The sequence below is a fragment of the Gavia stellata genome, chromosome 2, assembly GCF_030936135.1.
Source record: "Gavia stellata isolate bGavSte3 chromosome 2, bGavSte3.hap2, whole genome shotgun sequence".
NCBI lineage: Eukaryota > Metazoa > Chordata > Aves > Gaviiformes > Gaviidae > Gavia > Gavia stellata.
Genome location: NC_082595.1, coordinates 51,178,153 through 51,199,093, shown reverse-complemented (window position 1 = coordinate 51,199,093; position 20,941 = coordinate 51,178,153). Strand labels below are relative to the sequence as shown.

General features: G+C 39.5%; 1 protein-coding gene across 1 annotated transcript in view; it reads left to right on the top strand.

The window, feature by feature from the left end:
• Positions 1–486: 486 nt before the first annotated feature.
• Positions 487–20,941, top strand: part of ENPP3 (ectonucleotide pyrophosphatase/phosphodiesterase 3) — a 42,572-nt gene continuing 22,117 nt past the window's right edge. The window contains exons 1-10 of the mRNA XM_059835482.1: positions 487–621; positions 4,100–4,178; positions 7,395–7,517; positions 8,545–8,670; positions 10,115–10,175; positions 12,444–12,541; positions 15,191–15,270; positions 15,843–15,962; positions 17,395–17,504; positions 20,121–20,186. Coding sequence (XP_059691465.1) covers positions 505–621; positions 4,100–4,178; positions 7,395–7,517; positions 8,545–8,670; positions 10,115–10,175; positions 12,444–12,541; positions 15,191–15,270; positions 15,843–15,962; positions 17,395–17,504; positions 20,121–20,186 — 980 coding nt within the window. The 5' untranslated portion in view covers positions 487–504. The remainder of the gene's footprint in view (positions 622–4,099; positions 4,179–7,394; positions 7,518–8,544; positions 8,671–10,114; positions 10,176–12,443; positions 12,542–15,190; positions 15,271–15,842; positions 15,963–17,394; positions 17,505–20,120; positions 20,187–20,941) is intronic.

Below are 20,941 nucleotides of genomic sequence, written 5' to 3'. Positions count from 1 at the left end.
GAGGAATCCTCTGCTGCTGAATAAGGGAAGGGACCTGAAAACATAGGTGTGACACAGAGCAGGAGTTAAGAAACTGTCTACTTTCTTATTGGTTTTGTTTAATATATTTAACACTTTCTTTGAAGATAACAAATACCCTGGATGACAAGCTTTCAGCCAAATAGTTGCGTACCTGAATTTGTGTCATTTTTGCGTTTTATTGCTTAGCAACATATAATCTCCAGTTAAGAGTTTACCTAATGCCATCCTTATCTTGAAATGTGACAGAAAGGTTCTCTGTACACAGATAAAGCTTTTCAGCCTTTGACCTTTCTGAGTCGTTTTCCTGCTTACTTTGGCTTCCTGCAAACCTATCACTGGTGCAAAAGCTAGGATCTCATAAAAAAAACTGTGAACAAAGTACGTATACACTTGAAGCAGGAGTAGTGTCTTAGTCGCAGCTAACCCAGCTGGGGAGGCTGAGGAACGCGGCATACGTGCAGCCAAGGGGCAGATCTTGGCGGAATGGAGTTTCAGGATGATATCATTAACCATCAAAGCAGAAGTTTGAATGAGGTGTCTTTAAAACAGACGGAGTATGTGAAGAAAAAAACCCTCCTGAAATACAAAGCCATCTGTGCTGTAAGTAGGTTCTGTTCTTCAGGGTTGCTACTTTAACAATTCTCAAATTTGCAGAATTTTTAGAAGTTTCATTGTGTTAATATAATCATTCAGGGTAGCTTGGTAATTGGTGCTTAAAGTTTTACAGCATGAATGCACTAACTTCACTGGCAGATTTCTAAAGTTCTTCTGGTACTTATCAAGCAAACTTGGTTTTTTTCTGGCAGTTAACTGCACTTTTTGTTTTACTAGAATAACCTGACAGTTCTTTGCACAGCAAAGACATTGCTTCAATACTTTATTTATGCATTTGTTTATAACAGATGTGTTTGAGGCCAAAGCAGCCGCAGTTCCTTTTTGCTTACATTTTTATGTTTGGATTTGTCATTAACAAAACAGAACATGTAGGCAAGGCATTGATGAAAAACACTCAGGAAGCAAGGCATGGGAAAAGACTAATGAACCATTTCGTACAGTATTGTCAGTCCCACATCTCAAATATCATGTCAACTCTTTCCCTCTTCTCCAGGGCTTTAAGAGTCATGCAGCTGCCTTATAAATAATAACATGTAGGGGGTTTGTTATGTTTTTTTAATCTTTTGTTGTAGCCAGTACACAGTTTTAAGCTTCTGTTTGTGACCACAAAAGAAAAAAACATTAAATATATATATGTACGTGTATATGTTTGCACAAGCTCTTGCATCTGTAAATTGGAATTTAGACAAAATGACAGGTACTGATTTTGGAAAGACTCAAGACTTAATTTTGGAAACAGCCCTCTGAAAAAGAGAGTCAAGTTATGATAGTCTTCAGCTCTATGTCATCAGAACAATTCCACAGAGTACATCTTCCTATTTAATGCTGCATTGTGCAAGGATTGGACAAAATATGAGGGAAATATTGGAAATGGAGAAAAAAAGAGAAGATAAAATGACAGACATCTTTTCCTTAAGTCTTCAGTAAAAATAAATGAATCATGAGAAACAATGTGGGAAAAATGCCTAACTGAAGGAAAGTAAATTACACTTTCAAGAGGTACTTGGAAGAGTAAAGTGAGAAATTAAAGTATCCTAAAACACATTCATTCTTCTAAATGCACTAGTTTTCAAATGCCTGACTATATGAAAAAACAAAATCTAAATATTGGAGGTGTGAACTGTTACTATTCTACACCAATTATCTACAGTTTTGATAAACTATATGCATGAAGTACATCCTTGGCAACTTTTTCCTGCAAGCTTAGTCAGAGAATTGTGTACTCACAAATAGTAGTCCCACAGTCTAATAAGTCCTCCAGAGAACAGAGCATATGCATTAGGAACAACTTTTTATGAATAAGTAGCTGTAGTCCTGAATTTAGACATAGAAGTTAGCTGTGGAAAGTCTGAGGGTTTGAATAGGTGCTACCAATGTTATTTCATTAAGGATGAATGTCACAAAATCAAGGGCCTTTCTGGAAATGCTACAATAAATGCAGCATCTCATCTGTATACCTGCTATGAGTTTTTGGTTTTTACTTCAGCTCTCTCATTGCTTGCAGCAGTGGGAATGTTTGCTGCTGTAATAGCTGCACTTCCAATTTAGTATCATTTATTTATTTAAATTACAAATGTGAGTTTTAATGAAAACGGAGGCTAAAACCATAGTGAACTTTAAGGTGAAGAGTGCATGCCCTGGTGATTGGGCTGATCTGTACCCAGGGAAACAAAACCTGTTAGGCTACCCTGGCAGTGTTCTCCTCCCTGCCCAGAAAGAGTGACCGCTGTTCTAACCCAAATGCGTCCCCTGATTCTCAGTCCTTACTGACTGGATGTAGGATTAAACTGCTGCCTTCACTCCTGGGGTCTTTCTTCAAGAGACTTCAGCATTTCTGCCACTTTGGGCAATCTTTCTAAACACGCTTATCCCGTCTGTCTCTCTTACCCAGTTGTCTCACCAATTCCATTTCCATTCCTAATTTTGGGGTATTTCTTCTGCACAAAAACCAAGGAGTGAGCAGCAGGAAGAAAGTAAAGGTGGGATAGAGAAAGTGTGAAGGAGGTAACTTTGGCATTGCTGGTATTTGGTGTTGCTTGGGAAAAAATCAGTGATATGAGGCTGGAGAGGGTGAGCAGCAAGGGAGAAACAGGAAATTCTTGAGCACGGTCACAGGGAGCATAGCAGCAGGAGGAGAAAGCGTGGGATCTGGTGGAAGGAGCCCCTCTGATTGTATCTGTCCAGAGGAAGAGGTATGTGCCGCACCAGACCCACAGTTAGGTTTCCTTGTTGTCCCTGTTAGAGGTCTAGCTGGAGTGTGCCACACTCCTGACTTTCTGGCTTGTGTGCCTGGATCTTCCTAGTCTATGGGAAGGAATAACGTGCATTTAGACTGTCCCGGCGCAGAGCTGCTCCATGGCCAAATTGTACACCCATGCCTGAGAACTGCACAGCCCTCCCTGCTGCCACCCTTCTGCCCAGCACCTGCAAGGCAGGACGGGCAGTAACAAAGAGCATAGGATGCTTTTGTGAGGGTGTATGTAGTAGCAGGATGGTGTATGTGCTCTTGGTTATATCCTACCCACACATGGAGTTTTTCTCAGCTCCTTATAATTGCTGTAGTCTTAGTTAAGACGCTCCATTCCAGCAATACTGAGCATGAGAGTAAGCGTCTCTTATTTCTACTTTATTTTGAATCTTAGTATTTGCTAGTGCCTGGTGGTTCCTGGAAATGGCAGGAGACAAAAGAAGGCTCTGAGGAAAAAATGGGAAGTAAACTGGGCTGATTTATGGTGATTTTCTGTGATATCCATTTTCTTTCCCATCGTTGCCTTAGTGAAAAATACAGACACAATGAAATATTCTGAGAGGGTTGTCACTTTTTGCTCTGCCTTTCAGCCAGCATATGTCACCATTCATCTTGAGAGTCTGTTAAGCTGGTAGAGGCCTCCTCAGCTCTTCCCCAATCTCCCAAACATTATGCTGCTTTCTGTGATGGGGTTTCCTTGGGCTGTTTGTCTCTTTGCAATTTCCTCTAACTTCACTCACGGGGTGACTTATTACGAGAAACTAGCATGTGGATGAAAATTTGGCAATTGCAGGCTCAATCCAGCTGAGTCTCTTAAGAAATCCCTGTGAGCATTTCAAGAAAATACAGAAGCTAAATAAAAGCAATTTCCTTCTCTTTACACAGATTAAGAATTTGCAGAACAGGTAAATATGTTACTTCCTACTATCTTTTCCCCAGCAAAGACTTCCCTGATTACAACATGGGACTGGCCATAGGTTAAAAGTGCAGTATTAAGGTGTTGGCTTGTAAGCAGTTCACAAAATTATCATTCTTGTGCCTCTCCTACCTTCAGGCTCAGTATGTCTCCGATTTTTTTGGTGAACAAGTTCAGAAAAATGATTAGTTTGTAAGAAATCATACACTCATAGAAACAAAAATCACACAGTTGATTTCTAATAAATATAACAGTTTATCACAATTGTGAGCTTTAATTTTCCTGTGTCTATGTGACAGGTTCTGCTGTGTGCTTTGGTGGTTGTATCCCTGGGACTAGGCTTAGGACTAGGACTGAACCGTGGAGACCAGGAGCAAGGTATGTTTATGATACTTTCAGCATAATTACCGCTGAAGTTAGATCTGGTAAAGGCCTTCAGCACAGGCTCTTTTATAGCATAATGTAAGTGCTCTGTGAAAACTTACCACCTGTGAAAATAAAATTCTTGTGTTTTTCAAGTTGGATTGTATAAAAACTGTACACTCACAATCTATACTGGAAAAACCTATTCTAAACCACTCAGTGCCTTGATTCTCTTTCCTGAAGTGTTAAATCTAGTTCACAACGGGAAATTTTATGGAAATTTTATCATAATAATGCTTTCAGGAAATTTGAGATGGAAGTTACTTTATTACATATAATACCTTGCAATTATTTAAGCAATATGTTTTGTAGAAGAGCTATCATTGGACCATCTTCGGGACTTACACTTTGGGTACATTTGGCATAGTTCAGGTTAAAACTGATTATGAATTTTCTCTGAAAACTTCAATTTCTGTAAAGCTATGGTAAAAAAGGGATAATGCTTTGATTTGGTGGAATATTATTTTTTAGTTGGAAAAACAAAGTAGCATTTTGATGTCAGGGGGTCAAGCCGGATGAGAACAAACACACCACATGGTGAATTAAATAAAACACTTCCTTTAGAATCAAAACAATAGTAATCTAATACTGGAGGAGTTCAAGGAAGCACAATCTCTTTCTCATTCTTAATCAACACATATTGAGCTTGTTTACGTACTTATTCATCAAGTCTTAGCTTCTTCTGAGATCTTTCAATACTATGGGCCTAGCAAATAGGATTAGACAGAACTGTAATTGCTTTTTGATGACGCATATGTTGTATTACAACTGTCTGTGTAAATTATGTAGAGACCCACAGCTTCAGTCTTTGCTGACATTTACCTGAGGAACTTGGTCGCAGTTGTAGTAAGTGAAAGATGGCACTAAATCAGCATGTTAGCATTTTGGTGCCTCTGACTGCAGGTATTACAGACCCACCCTAAATAGGGACTAACTTTATTTGCTACTTTCATAACCAGATCTACCTGGGAAAGGTGAATTAGCAACACACGGTATTACACTGCGGAGCGGGAGGGGAAGCCACAGCCCTGAGTGGCACGCACCTTTGCACAGTTGCATTTGCTATGAGGACAGTGGGAAAGAGTGTTGCTGTTCAGAAGCAAAAGGAGTTACGGTCGAGACGGGTGCTGGGGGCTTGTGGTCTCAGGAGAAGGGGCCTGGAAAGGAGTCAGGAGGACCTGTCATTCTGTATGTTTCAAAATTAGCAGAGTTTGCATTTGGTGATGGTGCAATTGATTCTGTTTATATACTCAAGGTAAATTTCCTTATAGCTCCTGTAATTGTATTGACTATTCCAAATAAAAGTTAATGAAATACTAAATTCTTGACCTTGCACAGTTATGTAAATATTGTAAAGAAATTAGAAGCATGGGTTGCAAATTAATGGGTATGAACAGTTCCTTACAGATGGAGGAAAAGGTTTCTTTTTTTATATTTTTATTTTTTCTGACTTAGACTCACAATTCTTTGTCATTTTAAATTAGGTAGACCATCTGAACAACTTTGAGTTGCTCAAAAGCCATGGATAGAGGCAAAATTAAAAAAAATACTCTAAACTTCAGCCAAAAAAAACCATAGAAAAACTGTTTGCATATGTTTATGTACATTTGTGACAAATCGTAGCTCTTTCTTGACAACAGACTCCAGTCATAAAACACTTAACTCTCAATTACTTCTTTCCATCTCTACTTTTGACAGATCCATTTATGCTCATTACATATATTGTTTGTTATTCTAATTATTTGCAAAGCTTTCTTGCATTCAACAATAGTTGTTGATGTAAGCACTTAAAGCACAAGGTGCAACATGGGAACTTTCTACATGTGAAACAAGCTGGCTAGCTTGAAAAAAATAATTTTAGCTTTACATGGTTCCTACACAGTGGATATTAAAGCCCATATTTTGTAGGCAGTGCACCCTGCAAAAGCATGAACCTTTTGGCAACTGCAATAGAATTGCACCAGCAAATCTGAGTAGTTACACCTATCCCTGTCTAATGGTGTGAGTGGACAAGAAAGCTGGAAATGTAGGTGCTCAGAGTGGTTCAAACAGTATTTCTGCAGTACAGAGAATGCGGACACAAGGCCTGTTCTTGTGGAGGCTAGTGTGGAGCTGCAGATGATGTTTGGAGATTTGAGGTTGTCCTTAGGTGTCCTCAGGAGAGCCAGAGCTCTCCCTTCACTCTGCACGAAGGTGTGAGAGCTGTGGTGAGGAACTACATGTCTCCATTTCCAACACGAGGCCCCTCATTTGGACCCTTTTCTTTCTTTCGATCAAAACAGCCAAACTGGCAGATTTTAAAGGGACGTTGTAATAATTAAGTGAGAGAGGTATGGTCAGAGTCCCTAGTGCACTAATAAGCTTTATGGGCCCTGCCCAGCCCACCAGGGCTGCCCCCACCCTGCCTACAGCCCAGGACCCCATTTCAGCCCCCCGAGGCTGCCCCCACCCTGCCCACAGCCCAGGACCCCATTTCAGCCCCCCGGGGCTGCCCTGCCCTGCCCGGCCATGGGTCCCACCAAGCCAGGCCCACCCACAGGCCAAAAGCCTGGCCTTGGCCTGTCCCAGATCCCAGGGAGGTGCCCAGTGCCTGGCATGGGGGTGCCCTGGTGCCCCCCCCAGCTGCCCCACTCCTGGCTGGGGCGATGGGATGGGGTCTGGCTGCCAGGCCCTGCCCAGCCGCGCCCGGGGAGCCCCAATGGCTCTGGGTGCCCAGCCCTGAGGGAGCTTCTGTCCCACACATGTCCCTGGCAGGTACATTAGGGAACGTCCAAAGTGGGAGTTGCTCTTCCCCTTGCATCCCGGACCCAGAAATGAGCGGGGGAGATGCCAGTTTCCCCCTCCTCATGCTGGGAGGGTGGGACACCCAGGCATTGTCTCCTGTGCCTCCGGACCTGGGGAGACCTGCTGCAGAAACAGCCCGGCCGCAGGCTCTGGGCGAGCATGGCCCAAGCAGCCACCAGGTCCTTCAACGTTCAGAGGACTTCCTATGGCTTTCGTTTTGCCTTGCTGACCCGTGTGCTAGTGACCGCATTGGAAAATGACTCGGGACATGGATTTGGGAAATTATTCAGCACATTTCTTCCTGCAGCCCGTGTCCGTGATCCATTTAACTGACCTGTCCGGGACAGGGTTATCTGAGCACTCAGACTCGCTGACTTCTCCTTACAGTCAGCTGCAGACACAAGTGCAACGAGCCGCAAAGGAAAGAGGTGCCTGGCTGCCGGTGTGACAGCGGCTGCAAGGAGCGTCGGGACTGCTGCTGGGACTATGAGGACACCTGCGTGGAGCCAAGTATGTTCCCTTACAGGCAATGCTCACTGGTTTCCATTTTATTTTGGTTTTGTCTTTTCTCGTGATAGTAATAAGAAAAGGATAAATTCTCGTATTCACACCGATATACAGAAGTTATGTCACATTCCCTCAGGGAGGGAAGGACGGGACGGGACGTAGCAGTGTCGAGTTGCTGCTGCACTCATATGGCTAGAGGGCCGTAACTTGGTGACCTGGCAGGACACGAAATCTTCCTGTGTCTTTCTCAAGTCATATTCCTGTATTTCTGTCCCCCGTGGATAACCAAAGCATTTGCAGTACCTATTTCCTGGCCCAGATAAAGCCATGGATGAGTTGGAGAGGAAATAATAGGTTATCTTTGACCGGGGCCCTGAAAAGGTGCCGCTGTGCCGGCTCCTCTTGTGATTTTGAAAATGAAGGGGTTTCCTGGCCAGGTGCACTCTCAGCCCCATGCAGCGCTTGGTGGGGGCCTGGAGTTGGAGGAGTGCACTCATCTTCCAGGGGACCGGCCTGGATCTGCATTGAGGCCAGACTCCTCTCCAGTTACTCTCCCTGCTCTCCCGGCGGCTGATCAGATGTGTGATCCTTATCACTTTTTCTACCCACTTCAGCCCTTCAGTCTCCTTTTTTGCTGTCTGCTGGGAATCACGTACAAGACCAGGAAAAAGATCTGTTTCCTTCTTTTTCTCTTCTGTAGGAGAAATATGTGTTTGATTATTTTATTTTAGATCTTTCTGGAAGGGTGGAAGACATCGAACAGGGTGACTTTGGGGACACCTTTGTAAAATAAATTATTCTATGACTCTGTGTTACCATTCAATGGCTGCAGAAATAGGCTTTATGTGTTAAATGAAATCTTGAGTTTTCCTTTCAGATAAAACTTCTAAAGCCACTCAAGCAGGACATGTAAATTATAGTTTAACAAAAACTCTTTTCTCTTTTTTTACCTGTTTGGGGGATTTCCACACAAAGGAGTTTACATAAGGTTCTGTGAACCAAATCATAATCTTTTTCTTCCAATTTTCAGCCAAGTCTTGGAGGTGCACTAATTTCCGTTGTGGTGAGACACGGATACCTGGAAGTTACTGTTCTTGTTCTGATGACTGCTTGCAGAAAAAAGACTGCTGTGTAAACTACAACAGCGTTTGCAAGGGTAAATCAAAAGTCAAAAAGATTTATATGTAAATTTTCCTGTGAAATAGATGGGCAAACATGGCAAATATAAAGGTGAAGAATTTGTTTCTCAAGATTAGAGTCTTACAGTGATGTTTTGGAAAATGAAGATGTTTTGAGGCAAAGCTTTTTGTATTTTGGCTGGGAAAAAGACAGTTTCTGGAGAACAATGTGAATGTATGTCATTCATAAGACAGACAGAATGTTTTTAATATTGCAGCAATGTGGGTACCCAATGTGGGCTTTTTAGGTTGTTTCTTTTCTTTTTTTTCAAAAATAGATGGAGACTTTGTTCCTGCTTCAAACTTCATGCAATCCAAAGTACATATTGTAGTAGTCGTACCTAATTCAAAATTTCACATCCTCTTTATTAGAAATTAATTTTCAGATTGGGTTTCTTATGTTTTACTTATTTCTTAATGTTTCTGTTCATGGATGATTGTTCCATACAGTCTCTGGCTAAACACATGAAGAATAGCACTGGTAAAATTGGATTACAGGAATGACACCTGAGGAGCATACCGGTGACTTAAAACACGGTATCTGTTATCAGAATTCCTTTATATTGTGAGTTGGCAGAGATTTAAGGCAACTCCTGCAAAAATATATTTGTCACCTAAAGGCAAATTAAAGCTAAAAGCAGTTCGGCATTTGAGTAGGTGCTAAATTGATTGAGCTGACCTAGTTAAGGTCACTGAACATCCCTGCCTTTGGCTGCTTACTGGGAGAGAAGCTTTCTGTGGTGAACCGAGAACTTCAACAGCCACTGCTTCTTCTCTTTTCTGTATATTTTTTCCTTTCTTGGATGCTTTCCCTCTTTCTTCTTTTATTGACCTCCCTTATTTCTTCCAAAGAAATGGGCAAACATTATCATAAATTAGTATAGCTGTGAAGCAGGTGGAGAATAGTCAAAGAGGAACAGAAAGAATTACTTGGAATTTGGAAGCCATGGTCAACAAGGAAAGATTGAAGGGTTTGGGCTCTTTACAGAAAAAAAAAAAGAAAAGGCTAAAGGGACTCCTGGCAATCATCTCCAATTGTGTAAGTGATATCTGCAAAAAAAGAAGGCAGTAATCCCGTGTGGACACAGTACAGTTTAAATGTTTTTAATTTAAAACCAGATGAAACTTAGGCTAAGCTTTTATAGTCATTTCTTCTCCATTTTTTTTGTTTGCTTGTCTGGGTAGTATATGCATTTTGTTTTCAGCTTAAAATTGTAACCATTAGCCCCTTCAGTGTTTGAGGGCCTAATAGGTTGCACTAAATGATTTCGAAAGGTATCATCTTTAGCCCTACATTTCTATAATTCTGTATTGAACCAGAAAAATACCAGGAAGAGCTCTAAAAAGATCAACCAGGAAATTTCTTCATTGTTTGTGTCGGGTTTTTTAACGTTGACTCAGTATTTTATTTTGTCCTTTTAGGTGAAATACCTTGGGTGGAAGAGCCATGTGTATCACTTGAAACTCCTCAGTGTCCAGCTGGGTAGGATAGAATAATTTTGTCTTCTTAGCAAATAAAATCATTGTGGTCATCAGAAATACTCCAGTGGCCTGAAGCAGGTCTTAATGAGGTTTTCATATTTACTGAGAATAAGGTGCCTTCCCTGAGGAATATTCCGTTTCCATTGGCTAGCAATGCTTTTTCTAAAACCTTTGTCATTTTGTTGCACATTCATTTATCATTTACAGTTTAGAGCAGAGTACAGGAGTTCAAATCCAGATTGAAAGTCAGTTTGCAAAGACCTGGAAAAATTGTTAAGAGTTATCTCAAGGTTCATGTGTCACAAATTGTTCATAGTCCATTTTATGTTACCATATTGTACCTGTGATAATTTGGATAAATCACCTTATGCAAGCTGTAATAACTGTTAGAATCTGTGGTTGCAATTTTTTATCTAAGTAACAGGGGTTTTTTTACTTGAATTATCTGTGGGAAGAAAGATGTGTTATGAAACTACAAAAGTAGCTGTATATCTGCAAATGCTGGAACATGGTAATTCTGATGTCCACCTGTAGATATTTTGCTATTTGTGCAGTATTGCAGAATCATAGGTAGAGGCTAGGCAGAAACACAGTTTAAAAAGTTGTTCTCAGAGGAAAATTAATTATTTTCTAGTTCAGTTATGGTATTTGTGATGTTATCCATTATTCTATTTTACTGCAAATTTAGTTTAATTATAACAATAAAACCTTTAGTATTGTGGCCTCTTCATGGGTTCCTGCATGCACCTCCCAACATAGGTATAAAAATATACTTTTTAGGTTAACATATAACTTGCTGAGTTAACACAGTTTCATAGGCTAAAGCTTGGAAACTAGTGGAGAAGGGCTTCTTTAAGTGCTGTAAACAACATTGCTATATAAAGCTGCATTTAATTTCAGATTCAAATCAGGAAGCTGTTTTATACAAACTGGTTTTATATAAACTGTTGATGCCAGTGTACTCCTGTGTTTTGGAAAGACCACTGTGAATGAAAAACAAACTGGGATAGTGATTACTGCCTGATGTGAATCAGTAACTGCATTTTATCAATCATTTTCTCCCCAATATTTTCCAGGCTTATGTAGTGAACCATTCCTATAAATTGCAGATAGTTGGGATTTTTTTAGATACTATGTGTGGTGAAGTCTTCTTCAAACTACGTTTTTAATTTAATTGTATGTTTACAATTTTTATGTTTCTTTGTATGTTTCTAAGGAGACTGTAGAATATATAATGATGGTTAACAAAAAAGCTGAATTTGCAGAACTAGATGACCTGATCCTACTGATTTTGTCATTTGGTGTTATGAAAAAAGGTGCTATAGCACCAGCACTTTATAACTGCTAATGCATCTTTCTTTATGAGCCCTTCTAGGTTGGTTAAGAGAAAGCACGTTTAATAACTTTGAAGTTTATTTTCACAGCTAGCACCTCCTAGTTAGAATTTTTATAACAAGAATTTGAACATGTTCTAAAGATCAGCTGCAGTTTGTGCCTATTTTATGATACCTCCTGTATGATCTCAGATCCGAGGCTTTTATCCTTGTTTCTTTACATAAAGTCTTACCCTAAGCACATTAGCAGATGCTGCTTTCCTTTTGCAGCTTTGAGTTGTTTGTCAGGCACCTTGAGGCAAAAAAAGTGTTCTTCAGCTCCATGAGAGCTGGGAAACTTGAAAGATATAATCCACAAAGAACATGGACTGCTTAGCAATGTCTTCACGAAGGAAATGTGGTAAGGTAAGGGGCTAGCACAAACCTGGCGTTGCAGAGAGATTACGTTTCCCAGCACTGAGGCCAATTGACCCTAACTGCTTGCTGGGTAATTGCTGTGCTTTTACAGTCCTCATGCAGCTGCCCTGATTTTTAAGATGCATTAAGAAACAAGAGACAGAATTCAACCCATTACTATGGACAGAGGTACTTTGGCTGTTCTATACTCTGGGCTTGTATTTGGATGCTAGTCTGCAGCATTTGTATTTATTTGTATTTGTAATTAAAATATTAACAAAACCCAATTTCTTTTCCTAGTTTCTATTATACTGAGTAGCTTGTATTTTATTCCTCCAGTGTTTTTTTTCAGGAGGATTGTGTATTGGCTCTCAAAATGGAACTATTTGTTTATCTCACACCATGATATTAATTCTGGGAAGTACATGGAAATTCTGGATCCTGCTTTTAAAAGTAGAATTTATATTGTTGTTAAAGATCTTAACAAGTCACCAACTCTCCAAACTCCTTTACAATGACAAACTCATATTTTCCTGTAGGTTTGATCTGCCACCACTTATCCTTTTTTCAATGGATGGGTTTAGAGCAGAATACTTGCAAACTTGGAGTTCTTTGCTGCCAAATATTGAAAAACTCAGTAAGTTACCAAGAGTGCTTTGACTATTTTCTTTAAAAGTCTACATGCAACCTCTCCAGTCCCTTTTGCTGCTGTCATGCATATGTGTTGCTCAGCAATAAGAGAATCACAAATCGGGTCTCCCCCATCAGTTGTATATTTTCATTATTGTATGTTCTACATCAATTCTTGTATTTGAGCCCACAGCAAACATGACTTTTTTCAACAATGCCTCTAATACTGGTCAGCAGCTTTTTATTAAATAAATAGTTTGAAATATGCATTCAAATACAGTTTAAGACTGAAAAAAAAGTTCCAGAGAAGGATTTCCTGCACTCTGTACTCCATTGAAAAATTCTAGCTGATAAGGAGATCATCATTAAAGTATAATACAAAGAGAAAATGCATTGTGTTATTGGGAAATTTTTCTCAAAGATGCACTTTTTCAAGTCTAATATTTTAAGCTATTAAAGAGAAACTGCGTATTTAAAAGTATATCAGTGAGTATTACTATATTAGACTTAAATGCAATGTACTTTACGTATTGGTATAATTGAATATGTTGATATGATTGCAGTAAAGTTCAAATAACTGTTTCCCAATATTTCTGAATATTGGGAGAAAGAGTAAGTTGAAGATCTTTAGCTTGTGCTGTAAAGGGCTCTAAAAAGTGAGACCCATTAGTGCACACTTTGTTAAAATTTCCTGAATATTTTGGAGCTCAGTTCTCAAGATACTTTGTACTTGGACAAAATGTCTGCATATTTATTCATTTCTTTTCAGCAGTAATAGTCTAAATTGACTGTTTTCTTACCTGTTCTGAATATATCATATTCTGTTTCTATTGTGCTCATTTGAAAACTTCACATGGATGTTACAAAGTACTACATTTTACTGAATAATTAACAATCTTATTTGTGGGTAATAAGAGTATCCAGAAGCCTGAACTTGAAGCAGTGTGCAAACCTGACTTCTTGCGTGCAAGTATTTTATTCTTTGATGTCATTCTGACATTGGAAGGAGCTTGAATCAGTGAAGAAATCATGCATGCAGAAGTCAGTGTTCAGTTCCAGTCTTTTGAAACAGGTGAAAAGGAAATGCCAAATTGACAAAAGGCGTGAAAACTGTGCTATATGTATGTTTCCAAGAAATCCTTTCAAACAAGAACAGATCTAATTCAGCTTTACTCATATTTGTGGTCAATTTTAACAATTGCTTATGCACATTCATGCTTATACTTCTCATAAATCTACAGTGGAAAGGAAAGGGAAATTCCTTTCTTTGCAAAAGGAAGAACGTAAGACTGATTGGTAGCATAAAACATTTCCTCTCTATTAACTCCATTAACCTAGGATTTTCAGTAGAGCTAATCAAGCTAGTTGGTATAGAATATGTACACTATGAATGTAGCTCCTTTACCATTCAAGAGAAATCCATTAAAAATTATGCTGAATTTCTCATGTATTTTTGTCAATTATTCAGCCCTTCTTTAAACACTCCTTAAGCCTTTTTTTCTGTACCACACCAGGACAGTTTTGTAGGATAATTTCAGGCTTTCATTGTTTAGTTGAGGTTGTTTAGTTAAACTTTGGCTGAAACGCTGTACATCAAAGAATAAAGTGTGTTTGAATGTGAATCAAATAATCATCTGACTACAGCTGAACTGTTTCTCCACGTGAGTTAGATTAAAAAATTACATTAAGGCATCTTCCAGTTTTCACACCTATGTTTTGTGTGTAAATAAGCTGAATACTACAGTGGATTCAGATATTACAGAGCTTCAGGCGTGGTGTCTTTGATTGATTGCTAGCAAGTGACACAATGTTTGGAGATAAAGGTAGGACACCAGGGATGGGATTCACTCCAGAGCAGGACACCTACATTTAGATATGTTCTTGGAGGTGTCTGCATGTGAGATGTCTACATGCTCATTGTAGTCAGTGCATTTATGGTTAGTACTGTCTGTACAGAGCAGTGCAAGAGCCTAGAGAGCAAGTCAGCTCAACCGACAGACAGAGTGCCACAGGACAAATTGTTGCCTTAACCTATGTTAATAGTATACTTCAGAGTGCTGTGGCGTATCCTAGGTGGCCTTCAGCAGCTGTGTCAGGAGGACACAGGTCTCCTGGTGATCTTGCATCGAACTGCCAACTTTCATGCAGATGTCTTGGATGTCTGAGGGTATCTCAAATGGCACCGGACTCCAGTGCTTAAGCAACTGAGTCCTTCCCATGCATCTGGTCACCAGACAGCTCTGTAGAACATCTTGCCTGGGCTGACCTGAGGCTTCAGTCTCATTGCATAAAATATATATGTCTAGTGCCATTTTGGGTCTTAGAAGTATCTGAGACACTCATTTGGTTTGGCAGACAGGATGTAAGAGCAGCATCTGAAGGCCAGGCAGGATTGTTAAAGATGTCTCAAATGGCTCTAGGTGTCTAGGCTTTAGGCAGCTGAATTGAGTGTCCAGGGTGCATTGACTGCAACAAGACAGTAGGCGTAGCTCACAAGGAGACACCAGAATGTACACATCTTAACTTGGAGTCATATTTCCCTTCTAATACCACAGCAACTGACTGTGGTGATTTTGTTTGTTTGTTTTTAAGACTGTTCGTTTTCAATTAAAAAAAATTATAAGCAAATTTATATTAATTCCATGATCTGTTGCAGAAACATGTGGTACACATTCAAAATACATGAGAGCTGTTTACCCGACAAAAACCTTTCCAAACCACTATACTATTGTCACAGTAAGTGAGAATTTGCTATTTTTCCTTTTCATTTTCTGGACAACATAGAAAGGATTTTGTGGTGCCAATCTTTTTGTGGGACATGGGAACTCAAGCTACAGGAGTAAAAGAGAGAGCGAGATGCTGAGAGAGTACATGCAGGCATGATCTATGTGGCTATATATGTATGCTGTCCGATTCTGGCCTGTGAACTGGTTATTCCTGATCTTTGTCAGTCTAATTGGATACGGGTGAGTATGGGTGAGGACACAGCTATTTGATGAGAGTGTGTGTTAGGATGGGTTTGGCAGCTGATACACAGCCAGATGACATATATGGTACTTAATCTATAGCACATCAGGTTTTAATTGGGCTGGGGAGAAAATAGGGAAACTCAGGGGAACTTGACAGGCACACTGAATTCATTGGCAGGAATCTGATGATCTGTGTGAGTTAGGAAAGTGTGTTTTGTTTCTGTAATAAAATAGCCCTAAAAATAATTGCAACACTGCAACAGTGTGCATTGCAACATAGTTTAGGCTCCATTTGATTTCAAGATTCAGTGGGTTTTTTTGTTTATTTTCATTTTGCAGGGATTGTATCCAGAATCTCATGGTATTATTGACAACAGCATGTATGATGTAGACTTGAACGAGCATTTCTCACTTTCGGGGACGGAAAAATTCAAACCTGCATGGTGGAAGGGGCAGCCAGTAGGTTTATTTCTCATCATGGTATTCCTTTATGTCTAGAGCGGCTGATGTGCCATATTATAAAACAAAACAAAAAGAGAATAAATGCAAAGCTGTGTGATATATTTGCAGTACGTGCTAAATATCCTGTAGGCTTCATAATATAGGCTGCCTACAAAACAGTTTGCTTTTTATGAAAGTAAAAGAACTCTTAAAATGGTAATTCTGAGACTTAAAAATTTCACTTAATGTCACAGTTAGTAAAAAAGTCTTAAATATTTTGCCTAGTATTGGAATGGATCTCTTGCCACAGGAAGCCACAGTAATTTTTTTATATGGTTTTATTGTGGGGTATTTTTTGTTTGTCTTTTGACAACTAGCTACAAAATGAAATCTGAAAATCTACTTCCAAATTATATCCATTTACAAGTACACTTACAAAGTCCAGGCATATAAAAAGAAGGCAGAGAATAGCAAAGAACTTAACTTCCAACAAAATGAACGCTTATATATAACATATAGCACATTTCATAAAAAGCCCGCACCCTGATTGTACCTATGGTTATGATTAATATTACCCATTTACTAGAAATATCAAGCTGTAATAATGGTACAAAAATACAAAAAATACACATGTAGTATATTGTATATCTACTTAGTATACATTTATATATTTATTTACGTGTGTGTGTATATATATGTCTGTGTAGTCATGTTTATAGCATACTTGAGTACCCAGGTTTTTGTGCTATTGTTTCATGAAGGATTCTGTCATGTTTGTAACAGAACCACAGCAGCATTCTTTAAGGTGAATAGAAATATGCCCTCTTATAATAAAGTCATGTAACTAGAAACTGTAGAATAGAATAGAATAGAATAGAATAGAATAGAATAGAATAGAATAGAGTATTTCAGTTGGAAGAGACCTACAATGATCATCTAGTCCAGCTGCCTGACCAGTTCAGGGCTGACCAAAAGTTAAAGCATGTTGTTAAGGGCATTGTCCAAATGTCTCTTAAACACTGACAGGCTTAGGGCATCAACCACCTCTCTAGGAAGCTTGTTCCAGTGTTTGATCACCCTCTCGTTAAAGAAATGCTTCCTAATGTCCAGTCTGAACACCCCTTGTGCAACTTTGAACCATTCTTCCATCTTCATGATCCATTCCACCGGCACTTGCCACAGAAAAAAAAAATCACTACCTGTTGACAATTATGGAAATACCTATATGATTTTTTTCAATGCTGAGAACACCCAAGAAATGGCAACATCCTGGCTTCCGTGCTACTGATTTTTCTTCAGAACGTGTATGTAGAAAACTTCAAATCAGATATGGTCATTAGGCAACTGCAGCCCGTATTTCTGAGCCAATGATGTATTTTTACTTTGGTGATCTGAGGTCCTCCAGTGGTGTAAATGCCATAAAATCATTTCTTTGTATCTTTACCCATAGGTCTGGCTGACAGCGATGTACCAAAATTTGAAAGCAGGCACCTTCTTTTGGCCAGGCTCTGATGTTCCAATTAATGGAACATACCCCACCTTGTACAGTGTATTCAACAGGTAAGTTTTTATAGGGCTTCTAGTAAATTCCTCTAAATTACTCCAAAAATCCAATTTGCCATGTAACAGTTGAAGAAAATGAAATAGAAGATTTTTAAACTGCAAGATTTTTGAACAACAGTCTAAGAGATAAGTGCCATGTCACATCATCATGGTTTTGCCATGGAACTACCACTAATAATAGAAATTTTCAAAACCATTTCAGGGATTCACAATGAGAAAGTCAAAGGGTATTGTATATTCTGCTCCCCTAGACAGTTTTGAAAGTTTCAGCCAACTGCAAACCACTGATCTCCCACTAGGAAAGCTCCTATAACTGATGTGGTGGGGTTTTTGGTTTTTTGTTTTGTTTTGTTTTGTTTTGTTTTGTATTTTTGGGGGTTTGTTTTTTTTTTTTTAGGTTGGACTTGATGGTCTTACAGGTCTTTTCCAACCTTAATGATTCTGTGATTCTGTGATTCTGTGATTAGTAGCCACTGCTAAGCTATACCAGTGATTACCATATTTCCACACATAAAAGCTACTCATACTATATAGTCCTTTAAAAATACTTGTATTTAGAATAGGTTTTTGGATAAACTATACCCTAAGATAATGAACACAAACATGGAAGCCAGGGCAAGAGGCTATAGGAGGCAGAAACTAATTGAAAGGAGGGTGCTGGATAGGGAAGATACTGAAGGAGAATGGGCTTTAGATCAGTTCCCTCTGGTCTTGCTTCTGTGTGTGATAATGTGCACACTGCTGCTGAATTATAGTTCTATATGTTTTGCCTAGTTAATTCACAGGTTACACATGTGAAAATACAGCATTTACCTTCACAGAATTTTTTTTCTTATGGAAGGCATTGATATTAGTAAATTATTTCTAAATTTTCATTATGATTTCAGTAAATCTCCCATGATTCTTCACATTCTCCTAGAGAAACTGGCTGCTCATGGCTTGGATGGGTGCACTCTTCGCTGGGTAAAAAACTGGCTGGATGGCCGCAACCAAAGGGTTGTGGTGAATGGAGTGAAATCCAGTTGGTGGCCTGTCACAAGCGGAGTCCCCCAGGGCTCAGTTTTGGGGCTGGTCTTGTTTAATATCTTTATCGATGATCTGGATGAGGGGATTGAGTGCACCCTCAGCAAGTTTGCAGACGACACCATGTTGGGCGGGAGTGTTGATCTGCTCGAGGGTAGGAAGGCTCTGCAGAGGGATCTGGACAGGCTGGATCGATGGGCCAAGGCCAATTGTATGAGGTTCAACAAGGCCAAGTGCCGGGTCCTGCACTTGGGCCACAATAACCCCATGCAATGCTACAGGCTTGGGGACGAGTGGCTGGAAAGATGCCCTGCAGAAAAGGCCCTGGGGGTGTTGATTGACAGCCAGCTGAAGATGAGCCAGCAGTGTGCCCAGGTGGCCCAGAAGGCCAACGGCATCCTGGCCTGTATCAGAAATGGTGTGGCCAGCAGGAGCAGGGAGGTGATCATGCCTCTGTACTCGGCGCTGGTGAGGCCGCACCTCGAATCCTGTGTTCAGTTTTGGGCCCCTCACTACAAGAAGGACATTGAGGTGCTGGAGCGTGTCCAGAGAAGGGCGACGAAGCTGGTGAGGGGTCTGGAGCACAAGTCTTATGAGGAGCAGCTGAGGGAACTGGGGTTGTTCAGTCTGGAGAAGAGGAGGCTGAGGGGAGACCTCATCGCTCTCTACAGTTACCTGAAAGGAGGTTGCAGAGAGGTGGGTGTTGGTCTCTTCTCCCAAGTGACTAGCAACAGAACAAGGAGAAATGGCCTCAAGTTGCACCAGGGGAGGTTTAGATTGGATATTAGGGAAAATTTCTTCACTGAAAGGGTTGTCAGACATTGGAACGGGCTGCCTGGGGAGGTGGTTGAGTCACCATCCCTGGAGGTATTTAAAAGATGAGGCACTTAGGGACATGGTTTAGTGGTGGAATTAGCAGGGTTAGGTTTACAGTTGGACTTGATGATCTTAAAGGTCTTTTCCAGCCTAAACAATTCTATGATTCTATGATTTACAAAGAAAATCTAAAGCAAGTATATAACTGTAAGTCTTTATAGATAACAAAGGTTTTGCAGTGATGTATAGGATTGGTACTCAGAAAACACTCGAGCACTGTAGGTAGCTAACATAGAGCTTGTGCATGACTTTGGGGAAAAGCAAAGTTATTAATGGGTGAATTCCTTCATAGGAAATGAAGCATGACCTCACAAAGATTTTGCTGGGTACATTACTTGCTTTTAAAATATGCAAATCCAAGGTTTATACATGCTGGAAAGAATAAAAATTATTCTGACTTGTACTTCAGGTTTATGTCCTGAACTTGAAATCTCTTTTTTGCATGTATTTAATTATAAATATATGAATGCTCCCACCAACATCACATTTGTGTTTACATAATCAGGACCTGTCTAATTTACCATTAAAAGTGAGTTACATTCAATCAGAAATGGGAATAAAAAAACTGATTGCTGGTACCTTTTTACGATGCATCATTCTTGAAATCCAAATCTGTGACTTTACTATAGGACTAGAGGGTGGACAGTTTCTCTATCTTGGAATTAGAAGGGCTTATCAGAAAAGCCTTTTTAACTTTTTTTTTTTTTTCCCCAGTTCAGTTACATATGAAGAGAGAATTTCAGGAATATTGAAATGGCTTGATTATACCAAATCTGAGAGGTAACACTTAGTAATATCTAGTTAGTAATAGCTAGTTGATTTGTGAGGCTGTAGCTTAGAAAGGTTTTAATGCTCCGCAATTGAAATTTCTATTGGTGTTTTTGAAACATGGAATCTTCCTCACCATCTCAAATGACAATTTGCTGAACTTAAGCCTGTTCTATAAGTATAGATAATCATTTTCAGGGTAAGAGTGTAGATACAAAAGATGAAAAAGTGCACATATATCTGAATGGGATGTACTGTTGTATAAGTTTGCTTTTATTGTTGTGTCTTTTTTCTTGGTGCATGGCCTAGAGGAAACACAGAACATTTTGTTTCTAGTCTAAGTGTATGGATAAAAGATTTTATATGAAAGATATTGCACAAGAAAGGTTAAATATCTGAAAGTAACTGCAGGCAGTAATTCAGGAAGAAAAGTCGATGTCAGTACTGATTGTGGTGCTCAACTTTGTGACATGTAAACAAGTGAAATCTTTTATATGATAATTTGTTAACGAATTCCTAATATATTTGCAGTTAGAAGATGCTCTCTAGAGGCTTATTGCTTTATCAGGAAAAGATCCTTCAGGTGGTAGTTCCACTTACATCTCAAAAAGGAACAGCTTGCTCTGCTGTCTGAGATCTTGAGGTTTTTCAGAGTGATTTCCAGATACCGATTAAAGACACTGGATACTGTTTCTGAAACTGTAACTTCAAATAGTCCATGGTGATTAATTACAAAACTCAGAGGAAGTTGAATGATTATATTTGCT